Source organism: Populus euphratica, unplaced genomic scaffold (assembly GCF_000495115.2).
Source record: "Populus euphratica unplaced genomic scaffold, PopEup_1.0 scaffold71.1, whole genome shotgun sequence".
NCBI classification, from domain to species: domain Eukaryota; kingdom Viridiplantae; phylum Streptophyta; class Magnoliopsida; order Malpighiales; family Salicaceae; genus Populus; species Populus euphratica.
In genome coordinates, this window is record NW_011499949.1 from 747499 (window position 1) to 769111 (window position 21613).

At 31.7% G+C, this 21613-nt stretch overlaps 1 protein-coding gene and 1 long non-coding RNA gene across 2 annotated transcripts; one reads left to right on the forward strand and one right to left on the reverse strand.

The window, feature by feature from the left end:
- Nucleotides 1-5125: 5125 nt before the first annotated feature.
- LOC105137842 (probable receptor protein kinase TMK1) lies at nt 5126-9610 on the forward strand. Its single transcript, XM_011043740.1, has 2 exons — nt 5126-7962; nt 8791-9610. The coding sequence occupies exons 1-2, from the start codon at nt 5538-5540 to the stop codon at nt 9297-9299; spliced, it is 2934 nt and encodes a 977-aa protein (XP_011042042.1). The 5' UTR covers nt 5126-5537; the 3' UTR covers nt 9300-9610.
- Nucleotides 9611-9653: 43 nt separating this feature from the next.
- LOC105137843 (uncharacterized) lies at nt 9654-19473 on the reverse strand. Its single transcript, XR_844655.1, has 2 exons — nt 19420-19473; nt 9654-9954 (listed from the first exon to the last, which is right to left on the reverse strand). It is a non-coding gene; the product is annotated as an uncharacterized LOC105137843 (long non-coding RNA).
- Between the last annotated feature and the right edge of the window lie 2140 nt (nt 19474-21613).

The following is a 21613-nucleotide window of genomic DNA, read 5'->3' on the forward strand; positions in this document are numbered from 1 at the left end:
TATATATATGCTCAATACCTCTTAAACAAGATATTAATAAACTTTTTTTTTATACTCAATATATCAACATATAGTTATGGAGCTTTTCTTAGAAAAAAATAAAATTTTTGTTTTAATATTTGAGGTTAATTTCCTTAGGTTGGGATCATCATCTTTTTTTTTTCTCTCTTTTTTTCTTATTTTTGTAATATATATACATATAATTTAAAACACTATATATATACATATAACTTAAAACATTATGCATCTTTAATCCATGTAATAAGCTTTCAGCTAATGACTCCCAGACCAGTTGGTCATAGAACATTAGGTGTTGAGACACCCCTGTGAGCTTAGTAACTCGGCTTGCCGATACTGATGCATAGATAGTACAATATTTGATTTCCTTAAAGTTTTCTCCTCAACCCATGTAATAAATATTATGCCAATAACTCCCAAGTTAGTTGACTTTAGGGTATTAGGTGTTAAAACACCCCTTCAGGCTTAATTGCTTAGGTTAGGGAGGTTAAGAAACCAAACTTATCTATATTTTTATTATTATAATTGTTTTTTGCTTTTTTTTTTAAATTTTTTTTTCAAATTATATACTATCCATTTCCTTTAGTTGTTACCTTTAATAAAAGAACATAAATAATGTAATAATCCAATGTGCAACCCACAATCATATGTTAAAGTATATATATGAAAATTAAGGTTTAAGAATACATGTTAAATGAGTATATGGGCATAATTAAGTGATAATAATGTGAGAGTTTGTAAACCTAAATATTTCAAGAAGTATTATGATAGACCTTGTTAACTAAAACATATTTTATAATAACAAGTCTGATACTATAAGATACCTTTAATTTATGATAAATGTTCATCTTAAATATAGGCCTATCATAAAGGATTGATTGATGAGTTCAACTACTGAAATTGAGAAGATAAAAAGAGGGTGAAACTTACAAAAGTGATACTGGTTCAGTCCAAACTAGAATACTATTCAGTCATTGAGTCATATCTGGAGTTGTAGAACTTGGATTTGAGTATACTCTATATAGATGGAAAGCTAAGATATAGGCCTAAAATATTTTTGGAAATGCAAGACTCAACTCAACTATTTGAAAGTCCAAATCTTAGCAACAATGAAGAAATCAGAATTTGTCCTGCAGCCCAAATACTATTCAATGTTCAGCACATATCTTAAGTTCTAGAAGTTAAAATACTTATTTTTTTTAATTGGAAAGTTAAGAAAATTTCCTAAAACTTTCATAATTCAAGTCTATTCGAATTCTAATATTAGTAATGACTTTTTGTTTAGACAAGAAGATAATAATTGTCACCAAGTCAATAGTTGGTCATTCACTTAATAATTAGTCATCAAATCAATAGTATGAAATTTTGGCCTATAAAAGGAGGTATTTTCCATATATTTAGGCATCTTGGTTTTTAGATTAAGGTCATGCTCTTTATTTTTTATTTATATTTTTGTAATATTTAAGTTTTATTTCATGTTATATTTTCCTTAATCTCTTGTTTATGCTTTTCATTTTCTTTACTATATTTATGTTCTTATGTTGTTTATTTATGTTTCTCTTCTTCATTATGTTTAGCTAAGTTTATTATATCAAGGTGAAAAGGTTACACCAATGGTGTAAGAATAAATATAGTATAAACTCAACATGAATCTTAATGTTTGATACTAACATATTTTGTATTTGTTATCTTGTTTGCTTTTAATACTTTGCTTGTTAAATGGTTAATTTAGATTTATGTTGTATAACACTTGGAACAACAAATACTTGACACTTTCATAGCCTAACCATATGGTATAACCGACACTTGTACTATGAAAGAAACTTGATTTGTTGTTAATATAAGTTATAATTATGAATACCTGACAACATTTATAGGTGTTAGCATTATTCAAATAAGAGAACTAATGTAATCATGTTAACAATTTATAATCCGATTGGAACCTTCTTTGTGTGTGATTTTCAGTTGAGTAATAAAAAGAGTTTATACTATACTTGTTTGAAATATCATTAGTGGATCTTTTAATATTGATATTTTTTTTTATCATGGTTTAATCCTCATATTAATCTTACAATCTCAAAGTCCTTTTTAACTTCTTCTTCTTGTTGTTGTTGTTGTTGTTATTATTATTATTTATAATTTATATAGTTAGCCTCCCTATGGTTTGTCATCGGTCTTACCAAATTATTTATTATTTCGACACTCTTGCATTTGAGAGCAGATATCAATCTTTTGATCGTGTCATCATATAAAAAAAAACTAAATAAAACTCGTCGTGCTGAGTATTTTTATAAATCTTTACATTTTATTATCACAAAGACTAGGAGGAATATTGATAAACCTGAATTTAACTAGTCCAAACCCTTAAAAGGCCTAAAAAATCCTTATGGGCTTCGGCTACTACGTTTAATCCCAACTATTACCAAAAAACCTATACTTGGCACCTAAATAGTGGTGGGCATGCACCCCAGCGCCCATATAGGCCCGGGATATCATGCTTGAGCCTAACATACTCGGGTCTAAATAATGTGTCTGGACCCATTTTAATTTCACCTCTAATGGGATTGACGCCTTACCTTGTGCCCAACACTTCATTGAGAGTTTTTCTAGGATCCTACGCAAGTCCTTTAGTATTTTATATTGATCCAAAATGTATTGTTTTGAGTAAAATATAACTCAAAATATCATAAGAGTAAAATTATACTTTAACCTCTCATCTTCAAAAAAGAAAAAAGAAAAAAGAGACTTAGGGAGCTATAAATACATCATGAATCCTTTAAACTCAAGATTCACAATCTCTGTATTTTTAACATTTTCAGCATACATATTTTAAGAGTCTCTCTCTAAAATACCATTGTACTTTCTCTCTTTATAAAATTACTGATTTAAGTATTTGAGAGTCCCTGTATCATTAAAAGAGACCTTTTATACATAGCAGCTAGTAGTCACCTTGGCTTACCAAGCATCATCAATTACCAATTACGAACCACCTGAACTTTTCATATCAAGCCACTGAATACCTTGAATAGAAAGAATAAATTGGATTACTTGAACTAAAAGACTAACTGATTATCCAATACATCAATTTTATTCACAGCCATCTTAAATTTTAGAGCCCCATCAAATATATATATTTAAAAATTGTTTAGGATCGCTGCAAAATAAAAAAAATTAGGTTATACATTGCAACAATATCTTTATATCAAATTATTTTCTTACTATAAGATTTTAACTGTGATCACAACTTTCAAAAGTGTTCCATTCTCCATTCTATCTATGTATATTATATTATTTTTTCAAAAGAGAAAAAAATGTTCCATTCTACATAATGCATAATGTATGGGATGGTGGGTAAATGACCTTATGTTTCCTTTGATAACATTGCAAACTTGCATTTTCTCTTTAAATCTTTGTTTCACATATGGGGTCTTACGTTACCTATTTAGCTGCACTTCTATCATTCCGTTTCCATAGTATATGCAAAAGGATTAAGAACACTATATTTAGAAATTAAATTTCTAAAAATGAGTGCACAATACGGGTCCCATGATGCAATAATGCATTATAAGACTAGTTTTATGACATGTTTTGTTTATATATGCATGATATCCTAGGAATTTTACTTCGATTTTTTATATGCTATAATTGGGTATGCAATTTAATATATACTTAGAACTATGTGAATTAAATTTAATTCATAAGATTAAATGATTTTTTTATGTCTGGAACTGTTTTAAGGATATTGATTTGAATTTTAAATTGAATTAAATTTATAAAAAAATGAAAAAATAAATCAAATGAGAGACCATCTGATTTGCTATAATAATATCTCTTGAAATTAATATTGAAAACAATATTCTATAAATACTCACATGTTAACACGTACCCTCTTCTTTTCTATCTAACCCATAAGCCTTTTTCTTTCTTTTTAAAGACCTTTGACAGCACAACATCCTTTCTTTATTTACTTGACATCATCATAAGATATTCTTGTTCCTCATGAGGTATGCTATTAATTTTTTTTCCCTATTTTTAGTTTTTTTGGTTTTGCCCACATCTTTCCTTTTCTTTTTTTTTTTTTAAACTCTTTTTTTTTCGTTTCGCTTTGCCAAATTTAGGTAGATGATTTGTTTTGGTAACAGGTGGAAGATGGATGATTGATGTATGAATGAATATAAATTAAAAGTAATTAGATATTGCAAAATAATATTTAAAATTATAAATAATATGTTGGAATAAAAATGGTAGCGAAAATGGTATAACAACTATTAATTTCTAATTTTTAGGTGGAGTAATAGTAGGTAAAGTTTATTAACCAACTAAAATCATTTTTCTTGAATTGCTAGCATAATATCATTTGCTTATCTAGTACATGGCCTGTAAATTTATAATAATCGACATGTATGTGAAGTACAAGCTTTGTCAATGCTCTTAATTAAAATTTATTGGAAAATTTATACATTTATTTTTTCTAGACTTCCCAATAAAAATATTTTGAGGAAAAGTTTTCTTTTACAAATATATATTTTTCAAAAACATTTCATCAAATATTTATTAAAAAATTTAAATAAAATATATTTATTTGTATATTTTTTAAAATACCTATATTTATTACTAATTAAAATATTGGTCTAGTAGTTAAGAAATTGTTATATACCTACAAAAATGACAATATAAATTTGATATTCAGAAAACATAATTATTAAAATAAGCAATCACAAACAACAAAAAAAAGAAGCAAGTGAATGCTGTCGACATTGAACGCACACGACACGACACGACACAACACAACACAAAGTAGTACAAGTAGTTGAGTCATCCAAATTTGGACCCACTCCTCAATAATCCCAAGAGATTTTTTAAGCTTCCACTTACCGGCACCAATGGAGCTTCCTTTCTTCGTAAGCCTCCTAGCCTAGATTAAAAAAAAAAATATAATTTTTAATTATAATGCAAAATGTCTTACAAGAATTTTTTTTTCTCACGTTGGTATTGTTAAGACAATATTTTTCAATGGTTCCTGTGATTACATGCACTGACCGTTATCTTCTGAGCTGCTACCTTTTGAGGGTAATATTGCCATTCCATTCAGCATTGGAAAGCAAATTATTATTACGTCTGCTTTTGCGAGGATAGGAGATCAAGAAAGGGGTGGGGAGAGTGTCAGTCATGGTGGTGTACTTCTATACTTTTTTGGTCTGGCTGTTCGAAGATTTTAGCTAAACATAAAAAACCCTCAAGGAGTGGATGATAGTCTAACGTACTTCTCTTTATCTCGATCTGTTTTGGGCACGATTTCCTTTTCTTCGTCTTCTTCACTCTCCAAAATCTAATCCCTTTTCTACTTCCATTTCCTGTTCTCTTCAAAAACTTCTGAAACTGATCTTAATTTTTTGCACCTGGATCTTGTTGTTTACATCCTTTTGTGGTAATTGACATGTGAAAGTCTTAGTTTTTATTTGGGATTATCAGGTACATTGGGAGGTTTAGTTTCGTTCTTTTAGTATGTTGATTTGATAATGGGAGGTGAAAGTATGAAGCTTTGCAACATTGCATGTTTTTTGTTGGGTTTCGTTACTTTGTGTTGTAGTTTTACGGATCCCAATGACCTTAAGATCTTGTTAGATTTCCAGAATGGGTTGGAAAATCCAGAGCTTCTCAAATGGCCAGCCAAGGGTAACGATCCTTGTGGCCCTCCTTCATGGCCTCATGTTTTCTGTTCGGATGGTAGAGTCACACAAATTCAGGTCCAAAATATGGGTCTTAAAGGACCCCTCCCTCAAAATTTCAACCAGCTCTCAAAACTTTACAATATAGGGCTTCAAAGAAACAACTTCAATGGAAAACTACCCACCTTTAAAGGACTGTCTGAACTGGTATATGCTTTCTTGAATGGCAATAATTTTGACACTATCCCATCTGATTTCTTTGAGGGACTTAGTAGCATAGCGGTTTTGGCCTTGGATGGCAATCGTTTGAATGAGAGTACAGGATGGTCTCTGCCCAGTGAATTGGCAAGTTCTGTTCAGCTGACGAATTTTTCAGTGTCTTCATGCAATTTGGCTGGTCCATTGCCTGATTTTCTAGGCAGCATGCCATCTCTTAGTAATCTAGAACTTTCTTACAACAGATTGTCTGGTGAAATTCCTGCAAGTTTTGGGCAATCTTTGATGTCAATTTTGCTTCTGAATAATCAAGAAGGAGGGGGCATGAGTGGTTCAATTGATGTTATCGCAAACATGACATCATTGTCACAATTATGGCTTCATGGGAATTCTTTCTCTGGAACAATACCTGAGAAAATTGGAGATTTGTCTTTGTTGAGAGATCTTAATCTCAACGGAAACAAACTTGTCGGTTATATTCCTCAGAGCTTGGCAGATATGCAGCTGGAGAATTTGGACTTGAACAATAATCAGCTAATGGGTCCAGTGCCGGTGTTCAAGGCTGGTGAGGTTTCTTATGACTCCAATCCTCTTTGTCAATCTAAACCTGGAGTTGAATGCGCCCCAGAAGTTTATGCACTTTTGGATTTTCTTAGTGGAGTGAATTATCCTTCAAATATTGCTCCTCAGTGGTCTGGTAATGATCCATGTCATGGGCCATGGTTGGGATTGAATTGTGATTCTAATTCAAAGGTTTCTGTTATAAATCTGCCTAGACGTAATCTTACTGGCACCCTTAATCCTTCAATTGCAAAATTAGATTCACTGGTTCAAATTGGACTTGGAGGAAACGATATAGAGGGCACAATTCCCAGCAATTTGACAAACTTGAAGTCTTTGAGATTGTTCGATGTCAGTGAAAACAATCTAGGTCCTCCTTTGCCCAAGTTTCGGAATAGCGTGAAGCTTGTTGTTGATGGAAATCCTCTTTTGGTTGGTGGGAATCAGAGTCAGCAATCCCCCTCCCCTGCTAGCAGCCTACCTCCTGTGAGTTTCACTCCACCAGAGAATTCTCCACCAGGCAGTGGACAGCCTTCACCATTCACTATGCCTTCTAGTCCGCCTTCTCCAACTTCAAGCTCACACGCTAATCGGTCTACTTCTACAAAAGTTCCAGCCCAAACTAGAAGAAATTTTGAAAGAACCAAACTAGTAATCGTGGGTGGAATTTTAGCCGGTTCATTGCTGGCTGTTGTGTTGATTGCTTTGTGTCTTTATTCTCGCTTTAAGAAGAAAAAAGAAACTTCAAATCCTCCTTGTTCCATTGTGGTTCACCCTAGAGATCCATCTGATTCAGAAAATTTTGTCAAGATTGCAGTTTCCAACAACATCACTGGAAGCTTGTCCACTCAAACTGGAACTAGTTCTGTCAGTAATACAAGTAGTCTGACTGAAAATTCCCGTGTAATTGAGGCTGGAAATGTTATTATATCTGTCCAAGTTCTTCGCAAGGTGACAGATAATTTTGCCCAAAAAAATCAGCTTGGCTCTGGTGGATTTGGAACTGTCTACAAGGGTGAATTGGAAGATGGGACAAAAATAGCTGTTAAGAGAATGGAGGCCGGAGTGGTGAGTGGTAAAGCTGTGGATGAATTTCAGGCTGAGATTGCTGTTCTTTCTAAAGTCCGGCATCGGCATCTGGTTTCTCTTCTTGGTTATTCTATCGAAGGCAATGAAAGACTTCTTGTCTACGAGTATATGTCAGAAGGTGCTTTAAGCATGCATCTTTTCCATTGGAAGAAATTAAACTTGGAGCCTCTATCTTGGACAAGAAGGTTAAGTATTGCATTGGATGTGGCCCGGGGGATGGAATATCTTCACAGTATGGCTCGACAAACATTTATTCACCGAGATCTCAAATCTTCCAACATTCTTCTAGGTGATGATTTCCGTGCTAAGGTTTCTGATTTCGGGTTGGTGAAACTTGCTCCAGACGGAGAGAAGTCTGTTGTGACGAGACTTGCTGGAACCTTTGGCTACCTTGCACCTGAATATGCTGGTAAGTGTTTTCCAAATTCTTATTATTGGTATAGAACAAGGATTATTTAGAATTATAAAGAAGCTAATTTAACCGAAACTAAGAAGTATTGCTCGGTTCAGTAAGATTTTTATGGTTTTCCAGTTGTGCCTCATTTGTTCAAATAATATAAAGTCTTGGTTAAAACATCTGCTGTGAAATGCCCATAACTACTACTTCTTGTCCCCTTGTAACTGTTTGGCTATGATGCAGTTACTGACAAGCTTTTTTCCAATACATCACATTGGTAATTGATATCCTTCTTAGTGGAATGAGCTTGTTCAACCCTGTTATCAATAAGAATGCGATAATGATGTTAATGATATGTAGAACAGAAACATGTAGTGCACATTAATGATATTCATAAAACACGTTTCCCTTCTTTTGTGTGCACCAAACATTCTGTTGACTGATCTTTGTAAAACATTTCTATTTGTATTACCCTTTAAAATCTTGTTCTCATGATTTATTGGAAGATACGATAGTTATGCAGTCATTTCGAATTTATCCTATTGTGATTGATATCTTTTGATATGTATCTTAAATCATCAAAAAGAATCCTCGTGGAATCACATTAATATATGGATTTATCAAGTAGTTATTTTTTACGGCTAAAAGTAACAATGGCAACTGCGTGTGACCTCTGTATACCTTCCTTTAGTCCACACTGTAGAATTGCTTGAGAAATTTGCAGATCATTGATATATAACATTTGTGGTGATTGGTGGTTTTTTTGGATTTAATTTCCAAGATAACACCAACAATTAGAAGGCTGAATTGACTGCTGCTCTTACTTCTTTATTCTCACAGTTATGGGGAAGATAACAACCAAAGCTGATGTGTTCAGCTATGGAGTGGTGTTAATGGAACTTTTGACCGGGTTAACAGCCCTTGATGAGGAGCGTTCTGAGGAAAGCCGATACTTGGCTGAGTGGTTTTGGAAAATCAAATCAAGCAAAGAGAAGCTTATGGCTGCCGTTGACCCTACTCTTAATGCCAGTGAAGAGATTTTTGAGAGCATCCACACCATAGCTGAATTGGCTGGGCATTGCACTTTGAGGGAACCAAACCGCCGGCCTGATATGGGTCATGTAGTGAATGTGTTGGCACCACTTGTTGAGAAATGGAAACCAATTACCAATGAATCCGAGGACTTTTCTGGCATCGACTACAGCCTTCCACTTCCAGAGATGTTAAAAGTTTGGCAGGATGGAGAAAGCACTGGGCTAAGTTATACCAGTCTTAATGACAGCAAGAGCAGTATTCCAGCAAGACCAGCTGGGTTTGCTGAGTCCTTCACATCTGCTGATGGTCGTTAAATGAGGGCAGCTCTTAAGCATTGGACTAGAGCTGTAAGTTCTATTAAGTTGGAGCCAGTTGCTCTATTTTATGCTACACCTTAATAGCATCAAGCATTTTATTTAGGTTATTGCACAAAGTAAACACAAGTTTAAAAGCAACCACACTAAGACGTTCTGGGTTTGTTTCTTAAGCCCCGATAGCTGTAGATAGATAGATGTTATTTTCAGTTTTTCACTTGGGTATTCCTTAATACAGAATTTGCTTGTCATATGTTATGTTTGTAAAGAACTGTTGTCGTTTGGAATTTTAAGTTACTCGATTCATGTCATTTCTGCCTCTTCTTGATTATTTTAGATCAGACACTGCATTAGCATGTTAATTTCACTGCCTAAGAGCCTCCATTTGCAAGAAGAAATTCAAAAAACACCTTATAAGACGATTATTTTAGATCAGACACTGCATTAGCATGATATCCACGAAACATGTGGGAGGTTCACATTCTAGCCAGTAACCCTTAACCAGGCGGCCATTGTTCAAAAAAACATCTCATGTGTCTTCGGCAACACATTTGGAAGTCCTTGTTATATTGTGGCTTGTCTCTGCACCAAGGTCAGATTTTGAACTGAATTGAAGAATTATGCTGTTGTGATAGCTGAGCAAATTCAGATACCTGTAGCAGAGAGAGACAAACAGTCAAGTTTTGAATTCCTTGTGAATGCATGACATTTTAATCTCACTTTTTAATTTGAAATTTAACCTGTAAATATTTTTATTTTTATTTTCATAGACAATCATTGAATGGAAATAATTTATACAAACACCCTATAATTATTACATTAAATGTTTTGAATCAAAACATTTCACCCAAACATCTTTCACCTTGATAGACACCCGACAAATCCCTGAAAGATCATAATAGTTAATGCCTTCACAGGAAAGGAGATAGGATCATAGGATTCTAGGAAACATACCTCACGTCATTGGATTGGGTTTACTTTTGATTTTTTAAAAAAGAAGCTAAAACGAGATTCATCATGACAAAGGGGCAATAGTGAGATTCAATAAATTTGGGTCAGCACTTTCGTCGCACTTACATTTATAGGTGAGGTCCATATCTCAGTTTATTAAAGTTTTTTCTTTTTCTTTCAGGTTATAAGTTTTTTGCATCTGAAAGAAAATATTGACTCAAATTAATAATAATAATAATAATTGCTTATATTTTTTTATATAATAAAAATATTTTTTATAAATTTAATAATATTAATAAGTATAATAATATTTATAATGTTAATAATATTATTAAATTCGTTTGACCTAATTTCTTATAATATTATAACACAAAAAATACTATATTTTATATTAATACTTTTAATTATAATAAAAAATAATATTTCTAATATAAATAATAATATTTTTAATATTATTAAAATATTTATAATCTAAATAATAATATTCTTAGGTATGGTTGTACAACTAAATCTAATGATATTGAGTCCAGTTACTTAGTTAGATCCAAGATCAGTGAGTTTTGCTGAGCAACTAGAGCTAACTCATTTGTGCTGTACAACTAAATCTAATGATGTTGAGTCCAGTTACTTAGTTAGACCAAGTTACTTAGTTAGACCCAAGATCAGTGAGTTTGGATTATAATAAAAAATAATATTTATAATACTAATAATAAAATTTTATATATTTATAATATAAATAATAATATCATTGGTTAATTATAATAAAAAATAATATTTATAATATTATAATATAAATAATAATATCATTGGATATAGTTGCATAACCAAACCTAAGATTGTTGGGTTTGACTGAGCAACCAGACTCAACTTTTTTTTAAAGTGTTTTGGGTTTGGTTTAGCAGCCAAACCTAGCAACATTGGATCCAGCTATCAAACCAGATCTAATAGCTTTTAGTAGAGAATGTAATGTCCCCAGTTACAATTGTTGACCCAAAACACAGTAGAGCAGCCCCCCTAAAATTTGTTTGGCCCTAGTGCTAGGTGTTCTTTTCCTGGGTTACTGTCAGGCATGCGGGTCTAGCCTTAGCATCCTAGCTTGAAGTTGAGCACCAGATGTCTACTTTATAGGTCATGCAACCTCTTTAAGATCTGAACTGATCATTTTTTCCCCACCTAAAATGACAACCCTACTCCCTGCAATCTTTGTAACTCTCTATGGCAATGACAACCCTCTCATTACGCCTTCCTAACCCATAGTGCTTTTAGCAAAGAGCAAACTTAAACAGTGGGTCCAACTACCAAGCCAGACCCAATAGCTTTTAATAGAGGATGTAATGTCTCTACTCACAATTGTTGACCCAAAACACAGTAGAGCAACCCCCCTAAAATTTGTTTGGCCCTAGTACTGGGTGTTCATTTCCTGGGTTACTGTCAGGCACGCGGGTCTGGCCTTAGCATCCTGGTTTGAAGTTGAGCACCAGATGTCTACTTTCTAGGTCATGCAACCTTATTAAGATCCAAACTAACCATTTTTCCCCCACCTACAATGACAACCCCACCCCCTGCAATCTTTGCAACTCTTTATGGCAATGACAACCCTCTCATTACGCCTTCCTAACCCATAATACTTTTAGCAAAGAGCAAACTCAAACAATGCAGTTCATAGTGAAAGCACTCACAGTATACATTAACTCCCACTATAGTGTCAAATAGTGCAATCCATAATGAAAGCATTCACAGTCCACAGTAACTCCCACTACAGTAAAACACTTATCCTTTTTTAGTTATAATTAATAACTAGTGGCTCAATAATAATAATAATACTATATTTTTCTTTGATGACAGCTACGATTACTTCAGATCATTTGTTTTTTAGAATTTTTTTATTATAAAATAAATAAATAAATAATTTATGTTTGTGATGAAGTTGTGAAGACATTGTTATATTAGATATGTTCTACCATAATTGCTCCTTGAGTTTATGGAGTGGCTTGGTTGATGAGCTAGTGTGATGGTATATTTAATCACTACTTGGAGTAATTAGGCTTAACTGTTGGTTTAATAGGTTGATGATGTTACTCTCATGTTCACTTACAAAAACAAGTCATCTATTATTATAGAAGATCCTCCAATATTTAAGTTTGTAAATATAAAAGGAGAATATCTTGTCAAGGCAAATAGTTAAGACATGAAAGGGTCAGGGTATGGGAAGGTGGTGTCTAAAAGGTGGTGGCAATGCTTAGGAGGGTGGTGACTTAAAAGGTGTTAACCATGAAGTGATAGTGACCAGTAGACATTAATGACTAGTAGGTGTTGATTTAAGAGGTTGTAATGACCTGGGTTAACCATGAAGTGATAGTGACCAGTAGGCAGTAATGACTAGCAGGTGTTGTAATGACCCAGAGTAAGAGTAGTGAAAGTGGCTATATTTTTATTTTTGTGGTCTGCTTTGCTATTTTGTTTGGTGCTATTTTTATTGTATCCACCTTAATTTACTTACCTCGTGGAAATTGGAGAAAGGACATGTACATCGTGGTGAGTGGAGAAAAATGAGTTGTTAGTCATTATATTATTAGTGGATAGTTTAGTGCCACCATTGGTTATGATGCCACCATATGCTATTAGTGGAGAGATTGGTGATTGGTAGGTGCTTTTTGATGTAACATCCTGAAATTTAACAACATCGCAGGATACTTTGAGCCTTAAACTCAATGAAAAACAATGTAATTTTTTTAACCATTGACTTCCATTACCAATCTTTTTAACACTATTAATATAATATTAACTTCGTCCTGTTATATTTTTTATATTTAAATCCTAATAAAATTTTGATACACTTTTCTCTGTTCGCTTACCTTTATAGTAGTTTATTTTCACTTGAAAACACTTCTATAATCTCCAATCAAATGGATTCCTATTCAATTAAACATTAATGTCTACGCATTAAGGCCTCAGACCTTGCCATAGTTTATTCCATTAGTAATACACATGTTATGATCCATAAAACCTAATAAACAATATACATTATCATATTTATTTAAGAAGTACATTACACTTAGTCAAAGGGTTTTGAAATTACAATCCCATTAAAATCAATTAACCTATCCTTCATATATAAGATTAGCCTAATAGCAGATCCAATCAATTAGTCTAAATAAATGCATTAGAAGTCCCTACGACAATATGAGATGGATAAATAATTCTTTATTTAAAAAATCAATAGAAATTACTATCCTAAGACTTAAAAATGATACCAAATAGTTAAAATTACAATATTTCATACATTTCTCATGGTATCAAACACATATGTCAGCCTTAAACTTAGATTTCAAGCCTTAACAAAACTCTCGTTTCTTTAAAATTTGATACTACGTTGTCACCATCATCTTGTGATCATAGATGAACTACTATTAACTTACATGTTATATATTCATTCAAATACAACATTAAAAGTCAACTTCATATCCAAAAACAACATACTTTATAAGAAGTCACCATGAGGTTTATTCCCTTGAATCATACTCCTAAAGGTTTATTTATTGCATACACTGTCAAAACAACCCTTATTTGCACACAGTGCGTGTTGTCTAAAAAAAAAAAACAGCCATCACATAAACCCTGACAAAAAAATATGGTTAAAAAAAATAGTGGGTGACAGAAAAGGTAGAAAGTGAGGAAGGAAGAAATTGGAGTTGAAAATAAAAAAAAATAGGATTTTAGACTTACTCAAGTTAGTTTGAAGACATTCTTGGTAAGTATTGATATAAAACCCCAAATTCTTAATCTACGGTTCTTGAACAATATTGGGGAAATTAAAGAATAAAACAAAAAAATGAACTATAAAAGGAATAACTTAGAAACATTAGAAGATTATAAAGAAATGATGAAAGAAAAGTGGGTGTCTAGGGGCCATTATGTTTCAACCAAGTGAGGAAGTTCTAGGGGAAGATTTTCTAAATGTGATTTTTGAGCATACATGTTAAATATTGAAACTACTAAACATGGTTATGGTGAGTTTTTGATGAAATGGACAAGTAAAACATATTTTTTATTTGAATTTTTTTAATCATAATGTGCTTAAATACATGACTATTTTTAACATAGAATATGTTAGTCTATGATATGTGAGCTTGAAAAATATGTTAAATTAAGAAAAGAGTTTAGAGAAAATATCTAGCAATGGAAGATGATGATTCAGTCAAAAATAAAGAAAATTAAGAGGGGAGGACTTCCAAGTGTGTAACTTTATATTTTTCACAATATATTCACTATATTTTCTTGAAATATGATGATTAGAATTCAATTTTGTACATTTAAAAGTTTTAAATTTAATAGAGTTACTTAGTATTATAAAACACCTGTTACGAGGATTCATATAAGAAAATTATTGGGTGTTTATGATTGAGTAGCATGTTTGACAAATAAAATAATGTGGGAAGGAGAAGAAGATTTATTGAAAATGGGGGTTTCATTTCGATCATGTTAAGAAAAAAGTAAAACTAGAGTACTTATTTATAATTTAGGCTATTATTTATAAATATGGTTTTTAATCCTAGAAGTCATCATTTGAGTAGTATAAATTTAATTATACATAATGAAGTTAAATAATGAATAGAAAAGCTTCAAAATAACTTGAAGATGTAGATTTGTGTATACTTGTTTGAAAAATGTTGACATGAATACTAAGGCCTATAATTCAGCCAACCATTGAATTGTGGGAAGAAAAGGCCTTTCATGATGTCTTAAATTGTATACATGCATGTAGCCAGGGAAAAATGGATATAACAGGGTGAGTTAAGTTTACCTAGATAATATTGAATATAAAAGAGTTGAAAATGATATAATAAATGAGGTATTATGATAGATGTCGCGCGGTATGAGCAATGCGATGTGACGTTGTCTTATGATGGCAAAGGCTTTTTTCGTGCCTTCCGTATGAGGTGTGGTGTGTTGGGAAGGTTTTCTGGATTTAATCATAAAATTATGGTTAATGTTTTGGAGTCGCTACCTAGTATTATGGTAACTAGGAACCTATGGTCTGCGAGACTCCTGGTAAGGGACTAGTTATGCAAGGGGAAGACACATGTATCCTACCTAAGGTAAGCTGCATTGTTGTTTGATTTTTTTTACTAAGTCAGTTTTTATTCGTTAGTCTTTCCTAAGGTTCAAGCTAGATCTCTCTTAATAAAAAAGTCTCTACCTTTTTTGGTTAAATCCTAACCATTCTAAAATCTGAATTTATTTACTCCTTGTATCTTTAATACTTGAGGGTGTACTTTATCGTGTAATTTTACACCTCATAAATATTAAAGTCTACATCTAGACCCTAAAAACAATTGAAAAAAGATTTTTGATATGTTGTCAAATCCTAATGAATAATTATAAATTAGTTACGATATCTAGTTTTGGATTTTTTTTAAACATGAAAAAGATGCATTTTTTTTTATGAACAATATGCTTGTTTAGAATCTAGCCATATGCAACAAAATATTTTTTTTTATTTTTTGCAAATGTTTTGAAATTATTTTTTTGAATTATTTTGGAGAAAACTGGTATTTTAATATTGGATTTGTATTTTACAGTGTAAATATACAACCCAATATTATGCAAAATTGGTAGAAAAATATGCGAGAAAATCATAAATTTTTTGAAAATGTTTGGATTTTTTTAAAAAAGGTATAGTCCACTGCATGAAAGTGGACGTGAATTATAATTCACATCCTCTGTTCACTCAGTGAATAAAGGCAACGAAGAAGAAGAAGAAGGGGAAGGGGAGAGAGGGCAGACAACTTATTGTGGCGGTGGTTTGACTGACGATGACGGTATGCTGCCGGTGGTTGTAGTGGTGGAGGCCAACATTGGCTATGGGAGGAAGAAGAAAAGGTTTCAGGGGAGAGAGAAACACTAGAAGGGGAAGAGGGAAAGAGTTGTAGTGGCTGTTTGGTGGCCGGTTGGTGGTTGTGTTGGCTTCTTGTGGTGAAGCTGATGGTGGTGGTTGAAGGCCACGGTGGAGAGAGAAAGAGAGAAGAAATGTGTAGAAACTGGAAAAAGTTGATTTTTTTGCTTATTTTGGACCTGATTTTATCCTCTCTCAAGCTATGAAATCCACCTCTATTTATAGGCAGTGAAAAAGAGAAATCTTGTTTATACCGGGAAAACATTTCAGCCCTTGATTCAGTTGGAAAAGATTCAAACTGTTGGTTTAAATTAGGTATCCTAAGTTATCAAATCTGCAGACAAAGATTGACTGAATAGGCCATTTTAAGCTGTCACCAGCGCTGATTTGTTGTCATTTAGCCTAAACGGGTCACATGAGGTTGCAGAGAAAGTGCAGAGGATCATTTGAGTGCAAGATTTGTTGAATTTGGTGGACATTAGATACATTAAATGCAGCTACAAAGTAGATAACTAGACCAACTTTTTCAGGAAAAAAAAAAAAGATACTAAACAGTACTGAGTTCTGTTTTTTGCCAAAGTTAATTTTAGTCCTTCCTTTTTAAATTTGATTTAATTGCACCCATAAATGACCCTAAAATTTTAATTTTCTTATGATTTTGCCCCTGATTTCAATTAATTAACTTGGTAAAAATTAAATTTGATCCCTTAAAATTTCAATCTTCTCAATTAAGCCCAAATTAGGCTCCCAAACTTAATTTGACCTATTTAAAGTATAATTAAGTCCTTGCACTTAATTAAATCCTTTAATTGGACCAAAATTAATTATTAAATATAATTAAAATTTAATTTGGCCAACGATTAAATCAAATTGGTATATTAAAAATTTAATTATATCCTTGGACTTAATTTGTATGCAAATTCATCCAATAATCATTTAATTTGACCTTGGATTTGCATTTTTTCTTCATTTTTGGGCATAATAGGGTATAATTAGGCCTTAAATTTTCTCTAAAATTGCAGCTTGATTCCCCAATTTGCTTTCTCTACGTTGCCAGCCTTTATTATTATTTTTTATTTTAAAAAAGAAAATAATTTTTAAAAAATAACCCAGAATTGAGTTATGACAATATATGTCATACTAACATAAATGAATGAAATATTTTCAAAAAAGTACCTAGATGGAGGAGTGCAAGGTTTCAGCCGAGTAGAAAATTTTAGAGAGAAAATATTTCAATAAATAGTATTGATGAATGAATTTGATAAAACAAAAAAAATATGATACTCCAAATAAAGTAAATTTAGTGGAGCATTAGTAGCATAAACTTGAGTATACATAAAAAAATTGTTAAACAATGAAAAACAAAGAGCAATGTAAATGTACTATTATATGTTTTGGTATGTAGTATGTAATGAAGATTATTTTATGGTTTTCTATCTAATAAATGAAAACTATTGTGGTTGTTTTTATTTTTATAAAGATCATTATGTTGTTGTTTCCAAATGAATGAAAACTATTATGTTATTGTTTTCATCGTAAGATAAGAACTATTGTAGAGCGTGCCCCTTCCTAAATGGAAGCCTTGGAGTTCCATTAACATGAATGAATATCCTTTTAAAGGATAAAAATTTGAGTCCAATTTCTATAAAGAGTACGTTGATAGACAAGTTAAGGGAAGCTTAAGAGAAATTGAACAAATTTAAAGATTATGTTATAATATGTGGGTAGTCACGAAATGCATCTAAAGCAATGTTATGATGGTGTGTTGTGTGTAAACAAAAGTCATATAAGAATTTGATCTATGTTTTGTTGGAAGGTAATGTTAATTTTATAATATCTTGATTTACATTAGCTATAAAAAAAATCCTATAATTAACTTAGGAGTTTAATATTATATATCATGCTAACCCATCTCATGCCACAGGACTAAGTTGAATGGGAGCCTTATATAGTCTAATTGCAGGAAATATTTTAGATATATATCTCATTTTGTATTAGGATAGTAGTACATTAAACATATGTTATAATTTTTAATTAATGCCCCTTCAAGGTAATAAATTTTAGATGATTAAGTAATGAATGTTGATTAACTTAATTATATTAACACACTTTTAGCTTTGAGTTGTATTTTAGATTCAAGTGTTTAATTTAAGCAAGTTAAAAGAAACTATGTTTTATTTATCCTTTGGAATTGATTTTTTGTATATTAATTTTAAATATATGTCATATGCATGAATACCCTATCAATATTTCCAATTATGATGTGTAGTAAAATGAGGAGTGGGTTAATATGAATGGACATTGATGATTGTGTTGGATTGTGTGTAAATTGCTTGATGTACACTAGGGATTGTAAATGAAATAGGAGAGACTTGCCAAATTTTTAGTAGATTTCCATTTTTTTAAAACAAAAATCCTATCAAGAATTGAACATGAAATGCATTGAATTATAGAAAAAAATGGTATGGGATGTTACACATCACCACCAAACTTACTATAAAAATAGCTTTATTTACATACAATTGCTAATCAAGATAGTGCTAAAGTCCACTATAATACGTTGTCAAAATAGACCTCAAACTCACCACAATGCATTATTAAAACAACCCTTAAACATACCCCAAATATGCTATCAAAACCTCTATAACTCCCACATATTATGCTGCAAAAACAACCATAACTAGCTACTCTCAGTTTGCTAGTTTAATTACTTTCATTTATTAGGTTTCAACTAAATTTTTACTTTGTTCATGATATACATTAACCTTTATCCCATCCAACTTCCTTTCTTTTTTATTACAATATCAATCACATTCTTTTTTCTTGGATGTTCTAGTTTTAAATATTTTACTTTGTTTTCCAAAACCATGCATTTCCTGTCAAAGTTTTAATTTTTACTAATGATAGTCTCCACTGTCCGCCATAGTGGGGTTATTTTATCTCGATAACAATAGCTCTCACTTAAGTGGCTGATTATTTCATCTCGATATCAGTGTAATATAATATCATTAGTCTCTATTGCATTGTAAGCTAAGTAATTCATCTTGGCCATTAAAACAATGACGCCAAATATTCCCACCCATCAAACAATGATGCCAAATATTCCTGGCCATCAAACATTGATGCCAATTATTCCATTAATCCTTTATTTTTTTTCTTTTTTTTCTTTTTTTTTCATTTTAATTTATCTCAGAACCATTGGTTTAAAACAAAGAATTATAGTAATGAAAATCATTGAATTTAAAACTAGTGTCAGATGTCGAGCACCTATATGTCTCTCATAACGATCTTGCTCTCCTAACATGACGAACTATTCTTGTTATCCTTGCTAGATCACATAACAATCTTATCAATTCTTTTTAACTATAATCTCCATTATCAAATACGTACCCACATTCATACATATAGGTATATACATACATAACATATTATGTCTATAAGCCTTACATTCAGATGTGTCTATCTATTATAAATTCATTGAAGTATATTCAGAATATGTTCCATCAACATACACACATCTCAAGCAATACCATACTCAATAGTATGGTAACTTTTACACATCAAAAATTTATAGGCATCCTTTCAACTTCCCATAACATATTTATATTCATTTATGTATTTCAATGAGGTACAAACTTTAATTTAACCTTTATGTTAAAGCGCACAACTAAAGCATTTATATATTTTAAACTTTACACTTGTAGTAATGCACACTAAAACTCATTCAAATTTCTTAAACTTCCATAACCTCATTTGGTCACATTCAACCTATTTTCCAAATCCTAAAACTTTCTAAAAGTTTTCAGCTTATAAATTCTTCAAGGTTCTAAACTAAACCTTATTTAAAATACACCTTTTTAACATCCATTCATCTATTCTACACAACTCAAACAAAAAAATTTCAAATTATTTCTTCCTTTTCTTACAAATCAAAGTCTCATCCAAAATAAGGTTTTTCTACCCTTGAATTTTCTTTAAAGTTTTGATCAAAACTCTACTTACATCTATTTTATAATATTCAAACATTATATTTAACGTCATTTTGGTTCAACAAACCCAAACAACCTCTCCCTCTTTAATATGTAAGTTTGGCCACACAAGGGATTTATCCTTTTGGAAGTTTTTCTTTAAAACACATTTACAAACATAAACATCCATATCTAAGACAATAATTATCCATTTTCAATCTCATAAATGTTAAGCCATATCATTCAATTTAAGAATTCATTTCAATTACCTAAACCAATACAAAGAAATCAAGGGTAAAAACACTTACCCAAGATTTTATGATGAATTTTAAGAAGTTTCCATCTATATTTCTTCAAATTTCTTCGTTTCTTTCTCTAAAACCCATATTCAAAGAAACTAGTTAAACATCATCCAAGTCTCTCAAATTTCTTCCTTACTAAATTTCTTCCTTTTTCTTTGTTTTTATGCCTAAAAACTCCTCTTAATTAAATGTTCTTCTCTTAAGAAACTAGTTAAACATCATCCAAGTCTCTCAAAATTCAAAAAAATCTCTCTATTTTAGCAAGAAAAGGATTAACAAAGCCTTCTCCTCCCTTTAGGTTGTTACTATTAGGTTTTTAAAGCAAAATGGGGCGTTTTTGTTTATATATATTGATTAGTACTTAAAAGTGCATTTTTATCAGGGTTTTATATCATCATTTTGCACTTGAAGTATCAATAACTCCTTAACTAAAGCATGTTTTATAATAATATATCTAATAATACAAGATACCTTTAATTTGTGGTAAATATTCATTTTAAATGCAGGCCTATCACATAAATGAAAGAATTGATTGATGAATTTAAGAACTGAAATTGAAAGGACAAAGAGATAACCAAACTTAGAAAAGAGATGTCGATGCAATCCAAACCGGAACACTGTTCAGTAATTGGGTCATATCTGGAGCTACAGATCTCAGATTTAGATCCAATTTATATGGATGGAAAGGTAAGACATAGGCCTACAACTTTCATATGGAGCCCAAGATCTAAAAAGGCCATTATCAACTCCAAATTGTAGCAACAACAAAGAAGCCCGAATCTGTCTTCCAGCCCGAGCACTGTTCGGTATTTTGGCCATATCTGGAGTTCTAGAAGTCCAAATGAGCTGAAGTTTTTACACAAGAAAGCTGAGACAATTGCCTACAACTTTCATGTTTGCAACTGGCTCCAGTTTTGACGTTATCAATGACGTTTTGGGCAGACAAAAGAAGATAAGGATTGTCACCAAGTCAAAAGTTGGTCACCCACTTATCAATTAGTCATCAAATCAATAGTTCCCAATTTTGGCCTATAAAAGGAGGCATTTGCCATGCATTTAGGCATCTTGGTGTTCAGATCAAGATCATGCTCTTCCTTTCTCTCTTTGTATTTTTTATGCTTTGTTTTCATTAATATTAAGTTTATGCCTTTCATTTCCTTTCCTTTACTTAGTTAACTTTTATGTTCTTATTTTGTT